The 27,366-nt window shown below is 44.7% G+C and overlaps 1 protein-coding gene and 1 long non-coding RNA gene across 4 annotated transcripts in view; one reads left to right on the top strand and one right to left on the bottom strand.

Annotated features, from left to right (window-relative positions):
- sap130b (Sin3A-associated protein b) overlaps positions 1-1,607 on the top strand; it is a 42,903-nt gene extending 41,296 nt beyond the window's left edge. For all 3 annotated transcript variants that reach the window (XM_067995616.1, XM_067995615.1, XM_067995614.1), the window contains one exon: positions 269-1,607. In XM_067995616.1, the coding sequence (XP_067851717.1) occupies positions 269-427 (159 nt within the window). In that variant the 3' untranslated portion in view covers positions 428-1,607. The remainder of the gene's footprint in view (positions 1-268) is intronic.
- Positions 1-27,366, bottom strand: part of LOC137331670 (uncharacterized) — a 62,227-nt gene that overhangs the window by 26,878 nt on the left and 7,983 nt on the right. The window lies entirely within an intron of this gene.

Raw genomic sequence — 27,366 nt, 5'->3', positions numbered from 1 at the left:
AACACGAAATGCATCAAATGTTAACTTTGAAAAAAGTCAAAATCAAAAGTTGCATTTATGCTTTAGGCACGACTTTACCTTGTACTAATGTTGTGGATTCTCCATTAACTAACGTCAATGTCTCATTGATGTCCATGAGCATTGTTCTTTTAGTTTTCTTAAAAAGTATTGAGTTCTATTTTTGAAGTAACTTGTTTTGAAGCTTATGGTAGTGATGATGCTACTTATTCCTCACCTGCTGTAACACTGTGCAATGTTGTATTCACAGGGGAATATGCAACGCTGCAAACTGGTTATTGACCAGATCACCGAGGCCAAAGACACAATGCTGAAGGTTCTGGATCATAAGGATCGAGTTCTAAAGCTCCTCAACAAAAATGGCACGGTCAAAAAGGTGTCCAAATTAAAGAGGAAAGAGAAGTCCTAAAGCCTCATATTGGATAGTAACTGTTTTAAAGCCACTGTATAGATGTTTAGTTTGGTATTTGAATAAAGCCGAGGTTAGCAGGCGGTGGATAGATTCCACAGAACACGAGCACTGCTGTGGTGTGTCCAGGGACCACAGAGTGTGGAAGCACCCCCCCCCCCCCCCCCCTCTCAATAGCGCTTCCATTGTTGACCAGACAGCGTAAAGTTGATTTGTAAGAGCCCCCCATTCAAATTGTGAGAACCTACAAAAAGATTTAGATTGTCATCCGACCTAACTGTAAACTGACAAACAATTTTTGTGGTAGCATTGACTAGGTCGTCCTTTGAGCTCAAAGAACAGGGCTTCCTCCTCCTACACTTACGGTGTTCCGATAACAATTCTGAAAAAACAGGTTCGTTTTGCCAAGCAGTTTTTCTGTTAACTTTGTATCTTGGGCTAGTGAATTTTACACCAATTGATTACCCATTTATCCTAATTAGCGACATCACATCACTTCTATTGGTTTACAGTGCCGAGTGTGTGTAAATTCTCTGAATGCTCTGATTAGCAACCCCAGTCAGGTGCTGTAGTTAGAGGGTGGCTGCGGATTAGACTGGAAGAATGGCCTCAGTCCAGCGCCCGCAGTTAGTGACAGTGCAAGTTCAATGTAGGTGACAGAAGAAGAGGCCCACAAGGTAATGTGGCAAATCTTTTGTTTGTCCCCTTCAGAATGTGCTTTCTTTTACTGGTCGATGAGGCCTGCATCTTAGGAAGGATGGATTTCACGGCCATCCTTTGTGAAGTTTCCCTTGTTGAACACGGCTGATGGTCCTAAAAGTCTGTCCCATTCAGTGATCTGCAATAACTGATGGGAGTGCCTCGAGAACTATTTGAATATTTTCTCAATGAGAAAAAGAAAATCCCTAAAAATTTTACTTTTTAATCTAGGGAATAAATGGTGGTTTTGGGGGGGGGGGGGTTTGCTGATCAAGACCACGATATAGTGAGGGTTTTCTGTTAGCCCTCACTATATTGAGAGTTTGGTGTGACTCTCAAAAGGGAGGATTTGAGCAACAGAATTGTAAATCTGTTTGTAAAGAATAGCTTTATGCTTTTGGTCTGCAAAGTGTACAGAGGATTTATGCTCTCCACAACCCCATCTTTCCCCCCCCCGCCCCTGGTGGCGAGTTGAACTGAGCTGGTCATTGTTACAGCTCAGTTCTAGTTTCTCCCCACACCAGGTTGTTATACTGCCAAAGTACAGAATCTAACCATGTCATAGACTTTTTTTTCAAAACAGCTTTAAAGATTATCAGAACTTTTTAAAAGTGGAATAACTAGTTTTTTTTTTAAAGCAAGCGTACACGTTTCTTGGACTGAGTTTCTGAAAGACTTGGCAGAATTTCCTTCCCCGCCCCCCCTCTTTTTCACATATAATGTGTTTGGTGTTTGGACCAGCAGTAACTGAGAAGGTTCAGTATGTAAGCCTGGGCTGCTCCTCTTGTGTGGTGATCTTGTGTGAAATGTTTGTAGTTTGTGATGCAGTTTCTTGTACATATACATTTGGAAATCGTTAATAAACAGTACAAGCTTTTATACCAATCACGCAAATCAGTCTGGAAAACGACATGCTATGTGAGTTGTATAGTTTGTGCCTTTTGTGTGTGTGTGTATGTGTGTTTTATCTTCCATAGTTGATAACATGTCAAAATGGTAACTACATCAACCATCCTGGTTGTTGGTTATCAAATCTCCATGGCTTCCTGTATTGGTTACAGTTGTTGAACTTGAGGTGGCCTTTGACCCACTAGCTATCTCAGTCATAGGTTTAGGCTAAGAGGTAAAAAGCCTATCAGAGTCTGAGACCTTTAATCATTTTGTTGCTCACCAGGCTGAGATGGTCCGTTTGGGCCGGTTCCGACCGTGATTCTTTGTGCTGTTTGTAATCCCTCCAGTTTTCCCAGGGTTTCCATTTCTTAATTCCTTGGGATAGTAGTGCAGAGTGCTTGAGGCATCATTCTGCACTTTCTCTACTCCCGAAAAGATTTGTACTGTACCATAGCACTCCTCTGACAGACATGCTTGCCGGTCACAGGGGGAAATTGCCACTGCATAGGAAGAATCTTTGGGTTAAGAGTTCTGTGTCTGAGGCCTCAAATGACAATGGATTGTTACCGGGCTTGACTGGCTTTGTACTCCAAGCTGAGCCAATAATTACAATGTCCAGTACCTTTACTATCATTTGCTACTTTTTCTAATTTCCCCTCTCCATCCCAAACTATCTCTAAGTGTAAATTTTCTTTTGTATCTTTTCCAATCTCTCACCATAAACCTGTTCTTAATGCCATTTTAACTTTTAACCATATAAGGTCTAAGCTGTGATATTAATTCACTTCCAAATTTATATATTTCATTCCTTCCAATACATGAGTGCAAGTTCTTTCTTATATATGCTGTATATCACTTTTTGGTGTTTTCTTAAATCTAATAGTTTTAAGATGTTTGATTATGGGTATCCCAGTGGGGGACACATTGGTAGGCTGAGATTTCCGCTTTAGCCGGAGACGACTCCTGACCGGCCTCTCTTTTCAGCCCCAGAACCATTTGCACATGGGAAGCAAGCTCCCCAGCTTTCGCCATTGTTTTGTGCCAGACTGGAGCTGGAGACTTCCTTTGGCAGGCTCCAGTGAGAGAAAGAAGGCAGCGCTAATGATGCCTGGGGGAGGGGAAATTCTTAATATTTGTTGCTGAGGGGTGTGCTGAGTGTGCTAGCACAGGCCCCTTAACCACTGGATACCAGGTCCCAACGTTCAATCAAGGCAGAGCGGGAAATATGGCAGAAGCTGCGTTTCCCTTTTCTTAATCTAATTTGCATGTGACTGGTGCTTTCCTGCACGTGAGCAATCAGCAAATTGGGGGGGGGGGGCACAGCAGATTGTACCCGAGCAAGTTTCCACCCCTGCTCATTTCCCCTTCTCCGGTCCACTGAAAATTCAGCTGGGACTGGTCGGAAAATCTAGTCTCTAGATTAGATGGAATAGTAAAGTCTTAATTTTTGCTCCATGTTGTAAATAATTTTCTTTGTTAAAGCGTTATCCACATCCTAGGCATAGAGCTGCGCTCGATATGGTCCATGACGGATCCACGTGATTAGCATGTACAAGTCAAATTTACACAGCTAGTCAATGCCTCACTTGGTCTCCTTTTTCCTGCATTGTATCAGCCCCAGGACTTATACCATTGCACTCGCTCATTTTTCCCCAGCTAAAAGGTTGTATTTTGTACTCGTGCAACATCTCTCCTCATATTGGCATAAGTCTTCACTCTATCCACAACAATAAGTTAGATTATGTAGGCCATATTTCCGTATGTCTATTCTGTTCCCGAAATCAGTCTTTTTTCTTTCAGGCTTATTTTGAGAACCTGCCCAATGGCAGCAAGCAACAGACCTCTGAACTGAAAACCAACCAAACCAGTGCTGTCCATCTAACCACATCCTACAAAGAAGAAAAATAGTCAAATTGATGTCAACTGAATAACCAGCAAACACCCAAATCAAGTCATATAGCAACCACCACTGACCAACCACATTCTCTCTGTTCCATCTGCTTTACAGCTCTTTCTATTGATTGAGGCACAACATTGGAATCTTGTACTCATCCCAGAGAATGTGTTGGCACTGAAAAATCCAATAAACTGCCTGCACCAAAACCAGGTGCCCAAACAGCACAGCCTGCAACGGCCCATTCACAGTGGTTAATGAGAGTTATTAACTGAGTCAAATTCAAATTCCTGCCTCTGATCCTACCTCCGCCCCCATCCCTGCCTTTGTGTCACCTCCAGGCTCGATTGCTCCAGTACCCTCTTGACTGGCCTCCCCTCCTCCACTGCCCATTTACTTCAGCTCATCCAAAACTCTGCTGTCTGTACCTCATCCCACAAAAAGTCCTGCTCACCCATCCTCCCTGTCCTTGCTGACCTATGTTGACTCCTAGTCTCTTTCTCTCTCCCTCCCCACCCCCCTCCCCCCATTGCTTCAGATTTAAAAATTCTCATCCTTTTATTCAAAGTCTTGCCCCACCCCATCTCTAACCACTAAGCCCCCCTCGAGCTCTACATTCCTCTGACTCCAGTCGCTTCTGCATCCTCCTCCCGTCATCCACCATTGGCAGCTGTGCTTTGAGTCACCGAGTCCCGCTCACTGGATCTCCCTCCTTATACCCCTCTGCCTGCACCTCCCTTTTCTCCTTCAAGACCCTTCTTAAAAGCCATCTCTTTGACCAAGATTTTTGGTCATCAATTCTAATACCGGCTTTTTTGGCTCGGTGTTGGTTTTGCTTATGCCTCTCTGAAGTGCTGAGAGACATTTATCTATGTTAAAGGTCCTGTATAAATGCAAGTTCTATTAGTATTAGTTGTTCTGTATGTCACTGGATGGCCTAATTTGAGCTTCAGAATAGTATCATAGGACAGAACCTGTATTATGCCAGTCCACAGTATCACATACCAAAAACCTGCATTTATACACCAACTTATCAGTCTATCAGCCCAAAGGGCTTCACATGCATTGAATGGTTTTAAAATGGAGTGATTATGATGGAGGCAAATGCAGGAGTTACTTTGAACAGTGCTCGATCAAGCACCAATCATCTGTTTTTAGCGGTGGAAGTGATGATTGAGGGAAGGTTTTTGACCAGGACTAGTCCCTGCTATTTTTCCACACAGTTTAATGTTTCATGTAAAGGACAGCACCTCTGACAATACAGCACTCTGTCAGTACTTCACTCAAGTGTAGGCCTAGAATATGTGCTGCAGTCCTAGACTGGGGCTTGAATCCGTAGCCTAACCCAGAGGTGAGTGTGCTACTAACTGACCCAAGCTGCTGTACCTGTATACTCTAATATGCTTTGTGAGTAGCTGCCTCTGGAAATGACCAAACTGAGTGTGGTATTTTTATTTTACTGTTTTACCAGAGCAACATCCATTATAACATTGCAAGGAAAGGCTACTGTATCTTCTTCAAGACTGTTGTAGAAATTTGTAGTTTCTCCTTGCAACAACAGTATGAATTCAAGAGGGTTGAATTCATTTTTGTCTAAACGTCTGGCTGTTGTCACAGTGCATCAGTTGGAAATTATAGGAAAATCAAACCCTGACTAACATGCTACAAGTAGGGTTGCCAACTCTGGTTGTATTCCTGGATGTGTCATCACATGACCTGCCTCCAACTGCCTTGCCCCCACACTCCCACCATTGGTCGTCCAACATGTCCATTCTTGCTGTGCACTGCCTTCCCATGGCCAATCGGAAAACAAATACACTCTTCATTACCGGATTGGATAATTCTTGTCTGTCAAACAGCCTTTTTTCCCATGTCCAATATTTTTAGGCATGATGTGGAGATGCCGGTGATGGACTGGGGTTGATCCGGAACAGCAGACAGAGGGATCCGCGGTACAGCAACCAAAGAGGAAAGAGTCAAACTGGACTCCTCCGGAGGGTCGCTGCCCTCAGCTTGACATGTATGCCCAAGCTGTCAGGAAATGCGTCAATGCCAGATTCATCAGGCGCACTCAGAAGACAGTCCAGAATGTCACCCGAGCACAACGCAACGCCATCAACGCTCGAGACCAACCGCAACATCGTTATCAAACCAGCGGACAAAGGAGGAGCCATCGTCATACAGAACAGAACGGACTATTGCAAAGAAGCAGACCGACAACTGGACAACCAGGAACACTACAGACGGTTACCCGCAGATCCGACCAAAGAACACACCCACCAGCTCAACAAACTGATCAAGACCTTCGATCCAGACCTTCAAAGCATCCTACGCACTCTCATCCCACGTACTCCCCGCGTGGGAGACTTCTACTGCCTCCCAAAGATACACAAAGCCAACACACCCGGACGTCCTATCGTATCAGGCAACGGAACCGTGTGAGAACCTCTCTGGATACATCGAGGGCATCCTGAAACCCATCGTACAGGGAACCCCCAGCTTCTGTCGCGACACTACAGACTTCCTACAAAAACTCAGTACCCACGGACCAGTTGAACCAGGGACACTTCTCACCACGATGGACGTCTCGGCACTCTAAACCAGTATCCCCCACGATTACGGCATCGCTGCGACAGCATTAATACTCAACACCAACAACAGCCAATCTCCCGAAGCCATCCTACAACTCATCCGCTTCATCCTGGATCACAATGTCTTCACCTTCGATAACCAGTTCTTTACCCAAACACACGGAACAGCCATGGGGACCAAATTTGCACCCCAATACGCCAACATTTTCATGCACAAGTTCGAGCAGGACTTCTTCACTGCACAGGACCTCCAACCAACGCTATACACCAGATACATCGACGACATTTTCTTTCTATGGACCCACGGCGAAGAATCACTAAAGAGACTACACGATAACATCAACAAGTTCCATCCCACCATCAAGCTCACCATGGACTACTCCTCAGAATCAGTTTCTTTCTTGGACACACGAATCTCCATCAAAGACGGGCACCTCAGCACCTCACTCTACCGCAAGCCCACGGACAACCTCACGATGCTCCACTTTTCCAGCTTCCACCCTAACCACGTCAAAGAGGCCATCCCCTATGGACAGGCCCTGCGAATACACAGGGTCTGCTCAGACGAGGAGGAACGCGATGGACACCTACAGACGCTGAAAGACGCCCTGGTAAGAACGGGATATGACGCTCGACTCATCGATCGACAGTTCCGACGGGCCACAGCAAAAAATCGCATAGACCTCCTCAGGAGACTAACACGGGACGCAACCAACAGAGTACCCTTCGTCGTCCAGTACTTCCCTGGAGCGGAGAAACTACGCCATGTTCTCCGCAGCCTTCAACATGTCATCAATGAGGACAAACACCTCGCTATGGCCATCCCCACACCTCCACTACTCGCCTTCAAACAGCCACCCAACCTCAAACAGACTATCGTTCTCAGCAAATTACCCAGCTTTCAGGAGAACAGCGTCCACGACACCACACAACCCTGCCACGGTAACCTCTGCAAGACATGCCAGATCATCGACACAGATACCACCATCACACGAGAGGACACCACCCACCAGGTGCATGGTTCATACTCCTGTGACTCGGCCAACGTTGTCTACCTCATACGTTGCAGGAAAGGATGCCCCAGAGCATGGTACATTGGCGAGACCATGGAGACACTGCGACAACGGATGAACGGACACCGCGCAACAATCGCCAGACAGGAGGGTTCCCTCCCAGTTGGGGAACACTTCAGCAGTCAGGGACATTCAGCCACCGACCTTCGGGTCAGCGTACTCCAAGGCGGCCTTCGAGACACACGACAACGCAAAATCGTCGAGCAGAAATTGATAGCCAAGTTCCGCACCCATGAGGATGGCCTCAACCGGGATCTTGGGTTCATGTCACGCTACACGTAAGCCCACCAGCGAACAAAAGCTATCTGTTTTTAATATAACGGGTCATTTGCTGGCTTTCTCTGCCTTCCGGATGTTTCTGCCTCTTATTTCCTGTTTGTTTTTTTTGTTGAATGTATATTCGGGGGTTCTGTAGGTAACACCTCTCTGTCTGAACACGGTGATTGCCTTGGCAACGGGCAGTTGCAAAGGCTGTCTGTAATCACCATGTATTGTTCTGTGATTTATAAATGCGTAGGCTTCGAGGAGTTCCTGACATTTACCTGAGGAAGGAGGAAGCCTCCGAAAGCTTGTAGATTTCAAATAAAATCGTTGGAGTATAACTTGGTGTTGTAAAATTGTTTACAATATTTTTAGAATTAGTAAACAAAAGTGTCATTTTTTTTAAAAGTACAATAAACATGATTTTTCTCCCGGGTCGCTCGCAGTAGTGACCTCAGATTAGTCTTTAATTCCTGGAGACTCCAGAGCAATGCTGGAGGTTTGGCAACCATCGCTACAATTGGTGATAAGATCTTAACTCCCTAGAATCATAGAAAGGTTACAGCACGGAAGGAGGCCATTCGGTCCATCAGGTCTGTGCCGGCTTAATGCAAGAGCAATCCAGCTAGTCCAACTCCCCCACCCTATCCCCATAGCCCTGCAAATGTTTTCCTTTCAAGTACTTGTCCAGTTCCCTTTTGAAGGCTATGATTGAATCTGCCTCCACCAACCCCCCTTGCAGTGCATTCCAGATCCTAACCACTCGCTGTGTGAAAAAGTTTTTCCTCATGTCACCTTTTGGTTCTTTTGCCAATCACTTTAAAATCTATGTCCTCTGGTCCTTGACCCTTCCGCCAATGGGAACAGTTTCTATCTACTCTGACTGGACCCTTTATGATTTTGAATGCTGCTATCAAATCTCCTCTCAACCTTCTCTGTTCCAAGGAGAACAACCCCAGCTTCTCCAGTCTATCCACATAACTGAAGTCCCTCATCCCTGGAATCATTCCAGTAAATCTCTTCTGCACCCTCTCTATGGCCTTCACATCTTTCCTAAAGTGCGGTGACCAGTACTGGACACAATACTCCAGTTGTGGCAGAACCAAATGTTTTATAAAGGTTCATTGTGACTTCCTTGCTTTTGTACTCTATGCCTCTATTTATAAAGCCCAGATCTCTCTGTTCCTGTACCCCTCTAATTTATTGCCTCTCCTCATTCTTCCTACCGAAATGTATCACTTCACATTTTTCTGCGTTAAATTTCATCTGCCATGTGTCCGCCCATGCCACCAGCCTCTCTATATCCTCTTGAAGTCCATCACTATCCTCCTCACTCTTCACTACACTTCCAAGTTTTGTGTCATATGCAAATTTGGAAATTGTGCCCTGCACACCTCAGTCCAAGTCATTAATATATATCAAGAAAAGCAGTGGTCCCAGCACCGACCCCTGGGGAACACCACTGTACTCCTCCCTCCAGTCTGAGAAACAGCGGTTCACCACTACTCTGTTTCCGGTTACTTAGTCAATTCGGTATCCATGCTGCTACTGCCCTTCTTATTCCATGGGCTTTGATCTTGATGATTATGCGGCACTTTATCAAACACCTTTTGAAAGTCCATGTACACTACATCAACTGCATTGTCCTCATCGACCCTCTCTGTTACCTCATCAAAAATCTCTATCAAGTTAGTTAAACATGATTTGCCTTTAACAAAACCAGGCTGGCTTTCTCTAATCAATCCACACTTGTCAAAGTGACTGCTAATTCTGTCTCGGATTATTGTTTCTAAAAGTTTACCCAGCACCGAGGTTAAAATGACTGGCCTATAGTTGCTGGGTTTATCCTTACACCCTTTTTTTGAATGAGGGTGTAATATTTGCAATTCTCCAGTTCTCTGGCACCACCCCCACCCCCTCCCCCCGTATCTAAGGATGTTTGGAAGATTATGGCCAGTACCTCCGCAATTTCCACCCTTACTTCCCTCAGCAACTTAGGATGCATCCCATCCGGACCGGGTGACTTATCTACTTTAAGTACAGCTAACCTTTCTAGTACCTCCTCTTTATCAATTTTTAGCCCATCCAGTATCTCAACTACATCTTCCTTTACTGAGACTCTGGCAGCATCTTCTTCCTTGGTAAAGACAGATGCAAAGTACTCATTTAGTACGTTGGCCATACCCTCTGCCTCCATGAGCAGATCTTTTTGGTCCCTAATCAGACCCACCCCTCTTCTTACTACCCATTTACTGTTTACATGCCTATAGAAGACTTTTGGATTCCCTTTTACGTGGGCCGCCAGTTTATTCTTATACTCTCTCTTTGCCCTCTTATTTCCTTTTTCACTTCCCCTCTGAACTTTCTATATTCAGCCTGGTTCTCACTTGTGTTATCAACCTGATATCTGTCAGGCATTTTTCTGCTTCATCTTACTCTCTATCTCTTTTGTCATCCAGGGAGCTATGGCTTTAGTTGCCCTACCTATCTCCCTTGTGGGAATGTACCTAGATTGTACCCGAACCATCTCCTCCTTAAAGGCCGCCCATTGTTCCATAGTTTTTAACTATTCAAGATCAGGTTTACAAATATCCTTCAGGGAAGCTGGCCTACCTACCCAGTCTGGCCTGACTGAGGGTGGTATGGCTGGAGAACATTACTCAATTAGAGATATGAAGATGAGGACAAAGATCATGAAATCAATTCACTGGGGCACAGGGAGCTTGATAACAACAGACGGATAGGCATGAGGGACTTTGTGTAGAAAAGGCTGTGGCATTCTGGAATTGGAGCAGTTTGTAAAGGATGAAGACAGAGGCCTGTGAGGAGCGCCTGAGAAGTCAGTACTCAAGGTGATGCAAATAAGGATTAGGGTTTCAGCAGCAAAGAGATACAGGCAAGGACAAAAACAGGCAGTGTTTCTGATGTGAAAGAATGTGATCTTGATAACAAACCAGATTGAAAGCTCAGCTCAGGATTGAGAGGATACCAAGTTTGCGCACCACCTGATTTAGCCTGTTGAGGGAGTCGGGGACAGGGGTTGTAGATGCTAGTGGAGTCCAAATGCCTTGGCATTGGTCTTGCAGACATTGAGCTGAACGAAGTTACAACTCATCCAGTTCACATTTGACATTCAGTAAATAAGCAACAGTCTTGAAGCCAATGATGGTCGTAGAAAGGTAGGGTCCGCTTAAAGACTCAGGATATCTTATCTTTATATGAGACAAAATATTGCCCAGATCTATGTCTCAGAAGCATGTTTTTAATATATTTGTGTAGTTTTGCCCAATCACAGTTGCCGTGCTGACTCTCCTCCCCTCCCCCGTACCCACATATAGACACACACATATTTTTGTGTTTCTCAGGAATTTTTCTAATCCGCCAGGGTTAACCACACCAACTCGAGTGACACTAAATGTTGTGGCATGTTATTTTGGAGAAACGTGAATCTTTTGCTTATCAAAGGATTCCTTATTTCAAGGAGCAGGGTTCTCCTTAAACAGCAGCCTTGCTAACAAGTCACTTTTTCATCTGCCTGGTTTCTCTTAAAATGTAGATTTTTTTTTCAAAGGGAATGTGTTAATCATTCTAAATCCTTTATCAGGGCAGTACAGTGTGTGTGATTTCCAGCCTGGTTGGAACCAATTGAGGGTTCGGTTGGTTTTTGAAGTTGAACTTAAGAACAAACTCCACACCTACATTATCGGGGGGTGAAGCAGCAGGACGATTCTGTTTTTTTGAGTCAGACTTTCAAAACCACTGTGGCTCAGTGTGAGATATATTTGATATATATCTAGTGCATGTTTTCGCTGGGACTCTTCAATGTCATGCCCTGAGGAAAACCCCAGTGCTTTCCATATCTTGTTACTTTCTTTTAACCTCCTTTTTATGCTTTTCTTTCCTTTTTACCCTTTCTATTCCAGCCCTCTTATCTCAGGGATACAAAGGAATGGAAGTTATGTTACAGCTGTACAGAGCTCTAGTTAGACCCCCATCTGGAGTACTGCATTCAGTTCTGGGCACTGCACCTCAGGAAGGATATATTGGCCTTGGAGGGGGTACAGCACAGAGTCACCAGAATGGGCTAAGAGGGTTAAATTACGAGGACAGGTTGCATAGACTAGGCTTGTATTCCCTTGAATATAGAAGATTAAGGGGTGATCTAATTGAGGTGTTTAGGATGATCAAAGGAGTTGACCAGGTAGATAGAGATAAACTTTTTCCTCTGGCGGGGGGGGGGGGAAGATGCAAACCTTAAAATTAGAGCTAGGCCGTCAAAGGGTGATGTCAGAAAGCACTTCTTCACACAAAGGGTAGTGGAAATCTGAAACTCTCTCCCCCAAAAGATAATGAGGTTGGGGGTCAATTGAAAATGTCAAAATTGAGATTGATAGATTTTTATTAGGCAAGGGTATTAAGGGATATGGAACCAAGGCAGGTAGGTAGAGTTAAGATACAGATCAGCCATGATCTAATTGAATGCTGGAATAGGCTCGAGGGGCTGAATGGCCTACTCTAGTTCCTATTGATTTTTTTGGCTTTCCATTTGATTCTGTCTTGGTTTTATTCAGTCTTTGTTGAATCTTCCATTTTGGTACTTCGGTTTATTTTGGTTTTGTCTTCAGTTGTTTCCGCTTTCCCTCTTGTCCATTTTGTTTTACAATTATTTCATTTTGAATGTGATGGCTTTGGTGCGTTCTAACACAGAGATGGAATGAGCTGGGCCCTAACTCTCCCCCTGCCTGCTGAAGTGCAATCCGATGACATGGGAACAGTAGCATGAGCCGAGGCTTTGCAGCAGCAGTTGAATGCAGTGAGTCTCAGAGGTCATGGGGTGTCTTTATTCCAGAGCTGGCCATGGAGCTGGAGTCTGTGGCAGAGGTGCTGTAGTTGGTGGTGATAACAGCAAGAGTGAAATGGTTGTTTGGCAACACAGGCCAGAGAAGCAGCACCCAGTGCCAAGGTCAAAGGCAGAGCTGGAAGGGAACCCATTCTTGTAGAAACTGAAACCAGTCATATTCCCTCTCTTGCATGGCTTGCTTTTACCAACATTGTTCCAGAACTATGGCAATCAAAAATAGAGCAATCAGAGTGGTGACATGACTTTGAAATACTGCTAACCAAAATGATCACATGATTACTATTGGCCCATGAGACAACTCAGTCACATGATTATTATAGGCCAATAAGCCAGCTTAGAAGCAAAACCAGTTTCTTTTTAACTTGTCCTCAGGATGTGGGTGATGCTGGCAAGGTTGGCATTTATTGCCCATCCCTAGTTGCCCTGGGAAGGTGGTGATGGACCTTGTCCTTGACCTGCTGCAGTCCTTGTGGTGATGGTGCTCCCATGATGATGTTAGGTAGGAAATTCCAGGATTTTGACCAGCAATGATGAAGGAACGGAGATGTATGTCCAAGTCAGGATGGTGTGTGACTTGCAGGCATAACCTTGCTGCTCTTGTCCTTCTTTAGGGTAGAGGTCACTGGGTTGGGACATGCTGTGGGAGTAAGCTTGGTGAGTTGCTGCAGCATATCCTGTAGATTGTACGTAATGCAGCCACCGTGTGCCTAGTAGTGGAGGGGGTGGATATTGTGACCAGGGGCAGGGATCCTACTCCCCACTGTACATTTCTTTGGGCGTCTTCGTGAATAGATTTTTCCAAATAAAATTAATCATCTACTTTGTAAATTTCAGTTACAGATGCAGCTAATTGTAATTGACAGGTTGCTATGGAAATTCCTTCTGCTTTAGTAAAGAACGCTCTTCTGATGAGTTGGAATCCAAGTGTTGAAGCTTTGACATTTCTAATAGCTTTCTTTGCTCCACTGGAGCAGTGAGTCAATCGGTTTTTACAAATTTGACATTACCTTCAATGGTAATATTGCAAAATATAATCTAATCCTACATTACAACAGTGACTGCACTTCAAAAGAACTTCATTGGCTGTAAAGAACTTTGAGACGTCATGAGGTTGTGAAAGGTGCTGTATGAATGCAAGTCTTTTTTCATATTTGAATGCAAATGTATTCAGTGCCTACGGGTCCTTGAGGTATACCTTTTAGAAACAGCGAATTAGTTCAAAACAAACTTGGGAACATCTTTCTCTTTGAATCTTAATCTATAGAAAGGGCCAGGAGGGCTGAAGCCAGGCTCCACTGATGCCCACATTCCCATTGATTTGCTTATTCTGACAGCCCTGATTTAGATTTATCCCCTACTGAGGCCACGGCCTTTAAAACAACCCTTTTCAAACCTCCAGACCCACACAATTCAAAGAGGACAAACCAAAAGATAAGAAATATAAGCACAGCTTGGACTAGGGTGGGATTTTCAGGGGATGGGAGCTGTGTGTGGCCCACGAGCTGCAGTTTGGACACCCCGGGCCCCAGTGGCTAAGCCAGCTGTGTAATGCATTGCTGAGTTACAGACAACAGGAAGGTCTGAGGTTTGACTCCTTATTTGAGCTGAGTTAGCTGCTCTCGGGCGGCGGCGGGGGGGGGGGGGCAATGATGGGGACATGTGTGGGCCTCAGGGAGGAAGGTCTTCTGAATCAGAAGCGTATTTAATCCGTGAATCTTCCTGGCAGGTGGAATTAGCTGTGAAGCCCCCCATGATTGAATAGCTTGCCAGCACTCACTGTTTAACTCACATGAGGAGGCTCTTTTTCTTCCTATATACCAATACTTCAAAGAGTAATTCATTGTGTGATAAACTGTGTGACTTGTTGAGACATATGGTGATATGGCACAATAAAAACAAGTATATTCATATTATTTACTATGGTGAGGTAACAAAGAGCTAGCAACACCCGTGTAACCATATCTCACCGTGAGTAATGGGGGAAGAGCTGGCAACACCCATTAACCATATCTCACCGTGAGCAATGGGGGAAGAGCTGGCAACACCCGTGTAACCATATCTCACCGTGAGCAATGGGGGAAGAGCTGGCAACACCCATTAACCATATCTCACCGTGAGCAATGGGGGAAGAGCTGGCAACACCCGTGTAACCATATCTCACCGTGAGCAATGGGGGAAGAGCTGGCAACACCCATTAACCATATCTCACCGTGAGCAATGGGGGAAGAGCTGGCAACACCCGTGTAACCATATCTCACCGTGAGCAATGGGGGAAGAGCTGGCAAACCCATTAACCATATCTCACCGTGAGCAATGGGGGAAGAGCTGGCAACACCCGTGTAACCATATCTCACCGTGAGCAATGGGGGAATTTTATGAAACAATTGGACACGCATTAAATGTCATTATGAACCAACTGAATCCCCAGCAGTTGGAGGTTCATGTGTTGTGAAGAAATTGAAGAGCAGAGATGATTCTGTAGTTCATTCTAATAGTCATATATTTTGCACACACGATTGTCTGGCCATTTCTTTAAAGCTACACTAGTGATGTAGAAATTGTGTGAACTTTTCACTCATCAAGGATATGAGAAAGCCACTGCCAGTACAAAAGCCTAATTAAAGCTTTGCACATAAGATACAATTGAGCATTTTCAAGGATGTAATCTAATCTGATGTCTCAGCTGACTTGACCTGCTGGTTCTTCATATTTGTGATTGATGACGGTCTCTGAACACCATTAGATTACTGCATTGGAATCACTCCCAGGTATGCATTATGCTGTAATAATAAATATTGTTTTGCTTAATTTATTATATAAAATGGCTTGAATTACTTGGGAGATTCTGCTGCTACGTGGCTTGCTGTTTTTATCTTGTATCGTTGGCAGCAGAACAGGGTGAGGTAACACTGCTGAGGACATTTGTCCCTCAAAACTGGCCCTGGTGGGTGCTGCAAACCTCATACTTTGTCAGGCCAATGCATACTCCAAGATCTGTGGCTCAGCAAGTGATCTTTAACTCTGTATTTGAACTTTTGCTCACAGTTCTAAGCTGTGTTGAGAGGGAGAGCTCCAAAAGGGGAATCGATGTGTGAGGCTTGATTGGTGGCATTCCTTGGAGGCTTTTTGAATTTGAAGCTGTAGGTACAACATGGAAAGCTGGCTTGAGTGCTGGCAGCTTCTACAGGACTGTAGGATAGAAAAGATCATCCTTATCCAGTCTTCTAGTGTTAATGGCTTTGGACTATGGGATCCAGGATGAAGAGATGGTTTTTCTCTTCAGACTTTTAAAAGGGCTACTATACTCCATTACTGGGCGGATATAGGCTTTGTGCAGCACTGATGCTGATGGTGACGAGTGTTGCTTAGCCTCTTTCTAAATTCTTATTCCCCTACCAACTTCTTCAACAATGTTTGCCATGTCTTTGTCACAGGACGAAGCAAAACAAGGAGACCGTCTGTCATTCTGACTCTGTACTGCACAGTGTTCCACTTGACTTGAGTCAGGAGTTTAACAAGTGAATTTCGACATGCCGTTGATTTTGTGGTGAACTGATGGATCCTATTGGATTAAAATATTCATCAATAATTTTGCTCCAGCTTAACTGGAATGTGATTATCATAGTTAATTATTTGGGGAAGAAGTTATGCTTCAGTTGTATAGAGATCAGTTGTATAGAGGTCAGATCCCATCTGGAATACTGCATTCAGTTCTGGGCACTAGCACCTCAGGAAGAATATATTGGCCTTGGAGGGGGTGCAGTGCAGGTTCATCAGAATGATACATGGGCTTAGAGGGTTAAATTATGAGGACAGGTTGCATAAAGTTGGATGTATTTCCTTGAGTTTAGAAGATTGAGGGGTAATCTGATTGAGGTGTTTAAAATGTTAAAAGGATTCAATAGGGTTGATACAGAGAAACTATTTCCTTTGGTGGGGGAATCCAGAACAAGAGGACATAATCTTAAAATTAGAGCTAGGCCATTTAGGAGTGAAATCAAGAAGCACCTTTTCATACAAACAATGGTAGAAATCTGGAACTCTCTCCCCCAAAAGGCTGTGGATGCTGGGGGCCAATTGGAGCTTTCAAGACTGAGATCGATAGATTTTTGTTGGGTAAGGGTAACAAGGGATAGGGAGCTAAGGCGGGTAAATGGAGCTGAGGTACAGATCAGCCATGATCTAAATGAATGGCGGAACAGGCCCGAGGGGCTGAAAGGAACAGGTGTAGGCCAATGTTCCTATGGCATCTTATCATCTATGTTGAAAAGACTAGTGGGTGCTTTTCCTCTGCTTTGTGCCCAGGAACACTTGCCCTTTTGCGTTACCTTCGTATTTGGGGGGCTTCTCCCGTGGCCTGGCAGCAGTGGTGACTTTCCACCCCTGTTTCCAGCTGAAAGTCCCTGCCAAGGAGTGGACCTGAACCGTGTGCAAGTCAGGCCTAGGTTAATAACCTGACCCTGCAAATATGGATGTGCTCTGTCTGGCTTACGCCCTAGTGGGTGGCGGGGGGGGATTGGTGTTAACTTGTTTGTCCACTGCCTAATTTTGCCCATATATACCAGCTGTGATTTGACTGCTGCCCAAGCTGGGGAGTTAACTGGTTAACTAGTGCTGAAATCAGCAAAACTTTTGAAGAACTGCAACACAGTAGAGTCAATGGTCCTTCTACCAGAAAGCCCTATTCAAAGAAGACAAATACCTATTTGAAGCGACCTAATGTTTTTTTGCTTTGACAAAGCTACACATCCCTTTTGAACCATTCACCAGAAAAATCACATGGACAGCTTTGCCATTAAGGCCGGGATGCCATAGCCTGTCTAATGTTTTAGAATTGTTGAAAGAAAGAAAAAGGAAAGAAAGAACTTGCATTCACCTTTCACAACCTCAGGTTGACCCAAAATGCATTACAGCTAATTAAGTATTTTATGAAGTGTCGTCACTGTTGTAATGTAGGAAACGTAGCAACCCATTTGTGCACAGCAAGGACCCACAAAGAGCAATGTGATAATGAGCAGATAATCTGTTTAAGTGATGTTGGTTGAACGATAAATATTGGCCAGGACACCAGGGAAAACTCCCCTGCTCTTCTGCTAATACTGCCGTGGGATCTTTAATTTCCATCTGAGAGGGTAGACGGGGCCTCAGTTTAACATCTCAACCAAAAGACTGCACCTCCGACAGTGCAGCACTCCCTCAATACTCTGCTGGCAGTGTCAGCCTAGATTTTGTGCTCAAGTCTCTGGAGTGGAACTTGAACCCACGACCTTCTGACTCAGAGGCGAGAGTGCTACCCACTGAGCCACAGCTGACATGGCTAAAGCTTCACTGGGCATCAAGAGAGCCATTTCTACTGATCAGACAGCTGCTGTGATTTGAGTCTTGGCTATTTCATGTTCCTTGATAGAAGAAAGGAAAAGAAAGAACAAAATGCTTCCTCCTCTTTGAAGTCACAATAACTCAACTGAAGTTGTTACTGGGTACCTCCAATCTCTGCACATGGAGATTGAAGGAAAATATAAAATTATTCTTTGATTATCCTTTTCCTATGGAGTTGTAACCTGCTGGTGAACCTAGTGTGTTTTCTGTGAAATCTGATCCTTTCACCCCTCAAGTGACAGCGCAGCAGAATCTCCCTCTCCAGTCCTGCCAAGGGACTCTACTGTTGGAGTCCGACTTGCACCTGTAGCTGAATATCCAGCTTGGATCTCTGTAGAAATATCAGCAGGGAACTCCAATTACTGGAGAAAGCACCCAAACTACGATAGTTAATAACTAACTGTACCAACCCATTGGTCTCCTACAGAAGCCAACGCCAGACAACTACTGCTGGTGGCTTCTTTTCAAGCGATTCCAGGATCACCCATTTGCAGCCAGCATTTGTTTAACAAGGTCTTTCACCACTGTGAGGTCTCTGTGCTGGCAGAAAGTCATGCAGTTTGATTATCGAGAATCTCAACATTTCTTACTCCTTGAATCTGCCCTACTCACTCCAAATGCTTCTCGTCTCACCTGCCTGGCTGAGTTCTTCCCAATCCACCAAGATATAGAAGGGATTGAGAGACAGTGAGAAGTGGAGGAACAGGATGAAAGAGTGCATGAAGTGAAGGAGAACAAGCTATGAAGGGAGAATGAAAGTGAGCAACTAGGAGAAGGAGGGTGAAAGAGTGTAAAAATGGAGAAGGAGAATGAAGGAAAGTGAGGGAAGGAGGAAAAACAGTGCAAAGTGAAGGAAGTGGAAAGTGGAGAAGAATGAGAGCGAGAAGGAAGCTAGACTGCGAAGGAAAGTTAAAGGTAGGGAGAAATGTAGGAGAGTGAGAAGTAAAGAAAATTATGCTCCTTGCTTCCAGCCCCCCCCACCCCGACCCAAACCATCCCACAGCCCACCCAATGAGCGTAGCCAAAGCCTAACCAATTCCACAGACATCGTAGGCCCCAAACTGCAATGTTACTAAGTGCTCTCAGATCTCATTCCTCATGGTACAGTCCTCATCCTACCCCCCCCTCCCAAAACCATACCCCTCCTCCAGCCATTTGTTCCCATTTCTAACTCTTTGTTTTCTCCCAGATGCATCCTCTTCCCCCAGTCCCTCATACTTTGCTCCTGAGCCCAGCCGTAAAATCTTAGCTGCCCATGTTGCAGAATCTGTCTGACAGCCTCTCCCCACCCTCACCTCCAAGCTGGAGTTTCCGAACGTCCTGTGAGCCTTAAAAAAAGGTAAGAAATGGATATTGAGGATTTCACTAAAGGAACTGGTGTGAGAGCAGAAAATATACAGAAAAGAGAGGAGTTGGACAGAGCAATACAAACACCACAATGTGTCATAGGCCTAAAGAACGAGAGAGAGAAAAGGTGAAAGACAAAGACTGAGACAGTGACACAAAAAGAATTAAATTGGGAAAGAAGCAAAGAGATAAGATTTTTAAAAATTTATGTGAGCAATGCCATAGGAGGTCAGCTATATTATAATCCATTGTGTGTTACATCCCCTAGTATAACATTCCTGTTATTATAAAATGCAGTAACTTCACCACAAACAATCCCATGGGAGATAGATATATATTTATATTATTACATTTCTTACAACTTCCCATGCCAGTTTCTTATTTCCTGTGTCACAAGTTTTGTCACGCATTGTGACACTGTGTATACTTGGTAGTGCCTGAAGTTACACCTGCTTACATTACTTTTAATGGGTCACATTGTCACACCTGTTAAAATTACCACTACCTGTCATTGCCTTTCAGTCCTCCCACCACTGGCAGTGCTGTTGTGCCTCTATAATTCTGCCTCCTGGCTGTGTGGCTAAATGTGAAGGAGTGGGCAGCTGCCATTGCCGACTTTATTTAATAAACGTATTGTTTGCTGTTTTTTATTTGATTCATCTTCCTGACCTTGTGCCCCCTTGCAAACTTTATTTATCTATTTTAAGGTCTCTTTCAGTTCATGAAGCCCACATATTTAACTTGATTTCTCACAATTCTGTGCAAGTCCATTTTTCCTGCAGTATTACCAAATTTATTTTGTTAATTTTCCATGGATACTTTCCATTCCTGAATCCCAAATATTTATTTCATAATTTCCCTAAGTTGCTGCCAAACTGACTACTTGATTTAATCAATTAATTTCCTGCCCGTCTTTATTTATTTCACTTTCCCGATTGCCGACTTTAATTCATTTCCTGCCGTTTCTTCCCACCGTCCCTAAGGCTGTTTTCCATTCATGAAGCCCAAGTGGTTATTGATTTAATTTCCTCAATGTTAATTCAATAAATGTATTTGCTCCTGTTTTCCCCCAATTCTATGTAAAACTGCTTTCAATTCTACATACTTATCTTGCACATGAGGAGACAGTCTTCAGTTTCAAAATAATCCCCCTGCTACACTATTCCTGACTTTCCCATGGTACTGTTACCTTCCCCCTGCCTTGTGTAACCTCACACCTGCACCCCAAAATGTTTGTTGCCAGTTTTTAAAATCTTTATGCTGCCCCCTACTTTTAACTTCACCCACTGCTCTCTCACTCAAAGTGAGACCAGCTGCCGGATGCAATCTTTATTATATCCCATTTATTTAATTACTATTTCCTGATAACAGGTGCTTCCTTTCACTAAGTATATAGCCTCCTGCAAATATCACACTTTCTTCCTCCAACACTTTTCCCATACACTGTTGCTAACACCCTTATTATAAAACAGATTCTTTATCAGCTACACTAGGGAGACCAGCAAGTACGTATATAGTACTGAGTCTTAGCACGGTTCCATCACGTTTCAGATGTCCCAATCCTGATGTCCTAGTCCAGATGTAACACTTTATATAAGACACCAACAAATCACAACTGATCAACCTTAAAAAAGTATACAAAGAAACCTAATCATCTCCTACTGTTTCACTGACCTTGTGAGAACAGGAGAGGAACCAAACAGCTGCCAATCTCGAGAAACTTTCAACAATAACCTTTAATTGATCTATTTACATCATATCCCCACGGGAAGTGCCTGAGCTATGCTCTTAAAGCACAGGTCAGATTAGCAGTTAAACATTACAACCATGCCCAGATCCTAGAGTAACAGTGAGCAACACCACAGGAGATCAGCTAGTTTTATCTATAACTAGTTGCCCACCCAGAACATAGCTCATGATAAGTAGGGGGATATGCTGTTTTACAACAATATCCCACGTAAGGTGACAACTACTGTCAGTGGTCCTGAGATTTGGTGTCACTGGGGAGAGGGTGGTCCTGAGATTTGGTGTCACCCGGGATAGGGTGGTCCTGAGATTTGGTGTCACTGGAAGAGAGTGATCCTGAGATTTGGCATCACCAGAGATAGGGTGGTCCTGAGATTTGGTGTCACTGGGAGAGGGTGGTCCTGAGATTTGGTGTCACTGGAAGAGAGTGGTCCTGAGATTTGTCATCACTGGGAAAGGGTGGTCCTGAGATCTGGCATCACTGGAAGAGGGTGGTCCTGAGATTTGGTTGCAATGAGGGGATGGTTCTGGGGTTTGGTGTCACTGGATGGGAATGTTGGGGCTTAGCAGCATTGAGTGCAAGGGCTGGGGAGATGGAATGTAGGGTTTGGCTTACTGGAGGATTCCTGAGGTTTTTCTGCAACAATAGGAGGTGGAGGGCATAGGCCTGATAGGATGGGGTGGGGGGGTATCCAAGTTTGGCAGCATTGGGTAGTAAGTTTCTTAGAGATCCCTGGAAACTTTGAGTTCAGTGTTTTCTGATTGGTTCCTGGATTTGTACATCTCTCTCTGTCTGTCCCTCAGATGAGATATTAAATAGAGGTCTCATCTGCCTGGTCAGGTGGACATAAAAAGTTCCACGACACTATTCACAAAACAGGAAGTTCTCCTGGTGTCTTAGTCAACATTTCTCTCTCAGCCACCACATCAAGAATATCTGGTCACTTGTCTCATTTACTCTTCGTGAGACCTCGCTTTGTGCAAATTGACTGCTGTATTTGCCTACAAAATAGCAGTGACAAAAATTCAAAAATAATTAAGTGGCTGTGGAATGCTTTGAGACATGTGACCGGTGCTATATAAATGCAAGTTTGCTCTTCCTCTCTCTCTATCTAACTGTCTCTCTCTGAGCTGTCACTAATTAGAATGTTTACATTTTCCAGCTGTCAACAAAACACAGGTGATGCTAATCAGGGCCTTTCTGTGTGCTTTCAAAGCTGAACATTTGTTGTTTTTGGAAAAAGAAAAAATAGTTCTCAAATTAAGATGAGGAAAGACGGTGCCTCTCAGTCCTTCTCTTTCAGCTTGAAGTAAAAAATGTATAGCTTTTATTTAAATGTTTTGTTGAATATCAGATTCATTGTCCAGTTTGTATTGAAATCATTTTTGAAAACACACCAACTAAAATACCGTTAGAGAGACACAATTTGACTTTTCTACTTAGAGAAATAAAGAGTTATTTATAATTTGAACACAAACAACAGCAACAATAGGTGTAAAATTAGTACAATTTGTCATATTTGAATTGTGAGCCTTGTTCTCTTCCATCTCACACAAATTTTTGTTTTCAAAGACACTCATAAATTTTACCTGAATAAAGCTTTTGAAATTTATCCTCTAAGTTTTCTTCAAATTACTTAAGATATAACAACCGAGCAAAAATACAGGAAATCGAAGAGAATCATTCTGGAATAAAAACAGAAAACGCTGAAAACACTCAGCAGGTCAGTCAGCATCTGGAGAGAGAAACAGAGTTACCGTTTGAGGTTGATGGCCTTTCATCAGAACTGGAAGGTTCTGGCAATGAACAGCCTTTAAGCAAATACAGAGCCAGGGAAATGTGTGTGTGGGGGGGGGGGGGGGTGGGCTGTGGCACGGAAGAACAAAGGGGAAAGGTCTGTGACAGGGTGGAGATCAGGAGTGATTACATGACAAAAGTGATGGTGGTGCAATGAAAAAGGAGGTGATGATGGGACAAACATAGAAACAAAAGACGGGTGTAAATAGTTACAGAATGTCCAAGGGAAAATGGCATTTTTGCTTCATATGTTCCATAGAAACATAGAAAATAGGAGCAGGAGTAGGCTATTCGGCCCTTCGAGCCTGCTCCGCCATTCAATAGGATCATGGCTGATCCTCTATCTCAATACAATATTCCCGCTCTCTCCCCATACCCCTTGATGCCTTTGATGTCTAGAAATCTATCTAGCTCCGTCTTAAATATATTCAGTGACTTGGCCTCCACAGCCTTCTGTGGTAGAGAATTCCACAGTTTCACCACCCTCTGAGTGAAGAAATTTCTCCTCATCTCAGTCCTAAATGTCCTACCCCGTATCCTGAGACTGTGACCCCTCGTTCAAGACCCCCCCAGCCAGGGAAAACATCCTCCCTGCATCCAGTCTGTCTAGCCCTGTCAGAATTTTATATGTTTCAATGAGATCCCCTCTCATTCTTCTAAACTCGAGTGAACACAGGTAGAGTCGACCCAATCTCTCCTCATACGACAGTCCTGCCATCCCAGGAATCAGTCTGGTGAACCTTCGTTGCACTCCCTCTATGGCAAGTATATCCTTTCTTAGGTAAGGAGACCAAAACTGCACACAATACTCCAGGTGTGGTCTCACTAAGGCTTTGTATCACTGCAGTAAGACATCCTTGCTCCTATACTCAAATCCTCTTGCAATGAAGGCCATCATACCATTTGCCTTCCTAACTGCTTGCTGCACCTGCATGTTTGCTTTCAGTGGCTGGTGTACAAGGACACCCAGGTCCCTTTGTATATCAACATTTCCCAATCTATCACCATTTAAATAATACACTGCCTTTCTGTTCTTTCCTTCCAAAGTGGATAACTTCACATTTATCCACATTATACTGCATCTGCCATGTATTTGCCCACTCACTCAACTTGTCTAAATCGCCTTGAAGCCTCTTTGCATTCTCCTCACAACTCACAATCCCACCTAGTTTTGTGTCATCAGCAAACTTGGAAATATTACATTTGGTTCCCTCATCCAAATCAGCTGAGAGGAGCCGAGCCGAGCGGAGGGAGCGTCCGATAAAAGGCGGGATTTCAGAGCGCTGAGAACAGCTGAGAGGAGCCGAGCCGAGCGGAGGGAGCGTCCGATAAAAGGCGGGATTTCAGAGCGCTGAGAGGAGCCGAGCCGAGCGGAGGGAGCGTCCGATAAAAGGCGGGATTTCAGAGCGCTGAGAGGAGCCGAGCCGAGCGGAGGGAGCGTCCGATAAAAGGCGGGATTTCAGAGCGCTGAGAACAGCTGAGAGGAGCCGAGCGGAGGGAGCGTCCCATAAAAGGCGGGATTTCAGAGCGCTGAGAACAGCTGAGAGGAGCCGAGCCGAGCGGAGGGAGCGTCCAATAAAAGGCGGGATTTCAGAGCGCTGAGAACAGCTGAGAGGAGCCGAGCCGAGCGGAGGGAGCGTCCGATAAAAGGCGGGATTTCAGAGCGCTGAGAGAAGCCGAGCCGAGCGGAGGGAGCGTCCGATAAAAGACGGGATTTCAGAGCGCTGAGAGGAGCCGAGCGGAGCTGCGACCGAGTTCGAAGTGACGTCAGGAATCAGATCGGGACGCGACACAGGGGAGGCACCTGATTGGTGAGTAGGTTCAGGTGAGTATTTCTCCTTATCTACAGTAACTGAAGTAAAAGGAAAGGGAAGGTCTGCAGGTCTTATAGGAAGTAGCGTTTATTTTTTAGTGAATCAAGGTCCCTAGTGTAGTTAACATTCTCTAAATTGAGAACAATTTAAAGGAGTAAACTCCTTAAAGGGAGTGGTAAGTAGTTTTTCTTTCCTTTTTTTTTCTCTTGACATTGTAGTTGTTCTTAAGCTAATTTAAGGGTTAAGTCATGGCAGGAGATCCCAGCGCCGTGTCATGTTCCTCTTGTGGGATGTGGGAATTCAGGGCTCCTTCCTGTATCCCTGATTCCTTCACCTGCGGGAAGTGTGTCCAGCTGCAGCTATTGTTTGACCGCTTGACGGCTCTGGAGCTGCGGATGGACTCACTTTGGAGCATCCGCGATGCTGAGAAAGTCGTGGATAGCACGTTCAGTGAGTTGGTCACACCGCAGATAAAAATTACTGAGGGAGATAGTGAATGGGTGACCAACAGACAGAGGAAGAGTAGGAAGGCAGTGCAGGGGTCCCCTGCGGTCATCTCCCTCCAAAACAGGTATACCGTTTTGGATACTGTTGGCGGAGATGGCTCACCAGGGGAAGGTGGCAGTGGCCAGGTTCATGGCACCGTGGCTGGCTCTGCTGCACAGGAGGGCAGGAAAAAGAGTGGCAGAGCTATAGTGATAGGGGACTCGATTGTAAGGGGAATAGACAGGCGTTTCTGCGGACGCAACCGAGACTCCAGGATGGTATGTTGCCTCCCTGGTGCAAGGGTCAAGGATGTCTCGGAGCGGCTGCAGGACATTCTGGAGGGGGAGGGTGAACAGCCAGTTGTCGTGGTGCATATAGGCACCAACGATATAGGTAAAAAACAGGATGAGGTCCTACAAGCTGAATTTAGGGAGTTAGGAGTTAAACTAAAGAGTAGGACCTCAAAGGTAGTAATCTCAGGATTGCTACCAGTGCCACGGGCTAGTCAGAGTAGGAATGACAGGATAGCTAAGATGAATACGTGGCTTGAGAGATGGTGCAAGAGGGAGGGATTCAAATTCCTGGGCCATTGGAACCGGTTCTGGGGGAGGTGGGACCAGTACAAATTGGACGGTCTGCATCTGGGCAGGACTGGAACCAATGTCCTAGGGGGAGTGTTTGCTAGTGCTGTTGGGGAGGGTTTAAACTAATGTGGCAGGGGGATGGGAACCGATGCAGGAAGTCAGTGGGAAATAAAGTGGTGACAGAAACAAAAGGCAGTAAGGGAGAGTGTACAGAACATGACCGGACAGATGGTCTGAGAAAGCAGGGCAAAGACCAAGGGAAGACTAGATTAAACTGCATTTATTTCAATGCAAGAAGTCTGATGGGCAAGGCAGATGAACTCAGGGCATGGATGGGTACATGGGACTGGGATGTTATAGCTATTACTGAAACATGGCTAAGGGAGGGGCAGGACTGGCAGCTCAATGTTCCAGGGTACAGATGCTATAGGAAAGATAGAGCAGGAGGTAAGAGAGGAGGGGGAGTTGCGTTCTTGATTAGGGAGAACATCACGGCAGTAGTGAGAGGGGATATATCCGAGGGTTCGCCCACTGAGTCCATATGGGTAGAACTGAAAAATAAGAAGGGAGAGATCACTTTGATAGGATTGTACTACAGACCCCCAAATAGTCAACGGGAAATTGAGGAGCAAATATGTAAGGAGATTACAGACAGCTGCAAGAAAAATAGGGTGGTAATAGTAGGGGACTTTAACTTTCCCAACATTGACTGGGACAGCCATAGCATTAGGGGCTTGGATGGAGAGAAATTTGTTGAGTGTATTCAGGAGGAATTTCTCATTCAGTATGTGGATGGCCCGACTAGAGAGGGGGCAAAACTTGACCTCCTCTTGGGAAATAAGGAAGGGCAGGTGACAGAAGTGTTAGTGAGGGATCACTTTGGGACCAGTGATCATAATTCCATTAGTTTTAAGATAGCTATGGAGAAGGATAGGTCTGGCCCAAAAGTTAAAATTCTAAATTGGGGAAAGGCCAATTTTGATGGTATTAGACAGGAACTTTCAGAAGTTGATTGGGAGAGTCTGTTGGCAGGCAAAGGGACGTCTGGTAAGTGGGAGGCTTTCAAAAGTGTGTTAACCAGGGTTCAGTGTAAGCACATTCCTTATAAAGTGAAGGGCAAGGCTGGTAGAAGTAGGGAACCTTGGATGACTCGGGAGATTGAGGCACTAGTCAAAAATAAGAAGGAGGCATATGACATGCATAGGCAGCTGGGATCAAGTGGATCCCTTGAAGAGTATAGAGATTGCCGGAGTAGAGTTAAGAGAGAAATCAGGAGGGCAAAAAGGGGATATGAGATTGCTTTGGCAGATCAGGCAAAGGTGAATCCAAAGAGCTTCTACAAATACATAAAGGGCAAAAGGGTAACTAGGGAGAGAGTAGGGCCTCTTAAGGATCAACAAGGTCATCTATGTGCGGAACCACAAGAGATGGGTGAGATCCTGAATGAATATTTCACATCGGTATTTACGGTTGAGAAAGGCATGGATGTTAGGGAACTTGGGGAAATAAATAGTG

The sequence above is a fragment of the Heptranchias perlo genome, chromosome 13 (assembly GCF_035084215.1).
Source record: "Heptranchias perlo isolate sHepPer1 chromosome 13, sHepPer1.hap1, whole genome shotgun sequence".
NCBI lineage: Eukaryota > Metazoa > Chordata > Chondrichthyes > Hexanchiformes > Hexanchidae > Heptranchias > Heptranchias perlo.
Note: the sequence above shows the minus strand (reverse complement) of the source record. Positions and strands in the feature narration are given on the sequence as shown.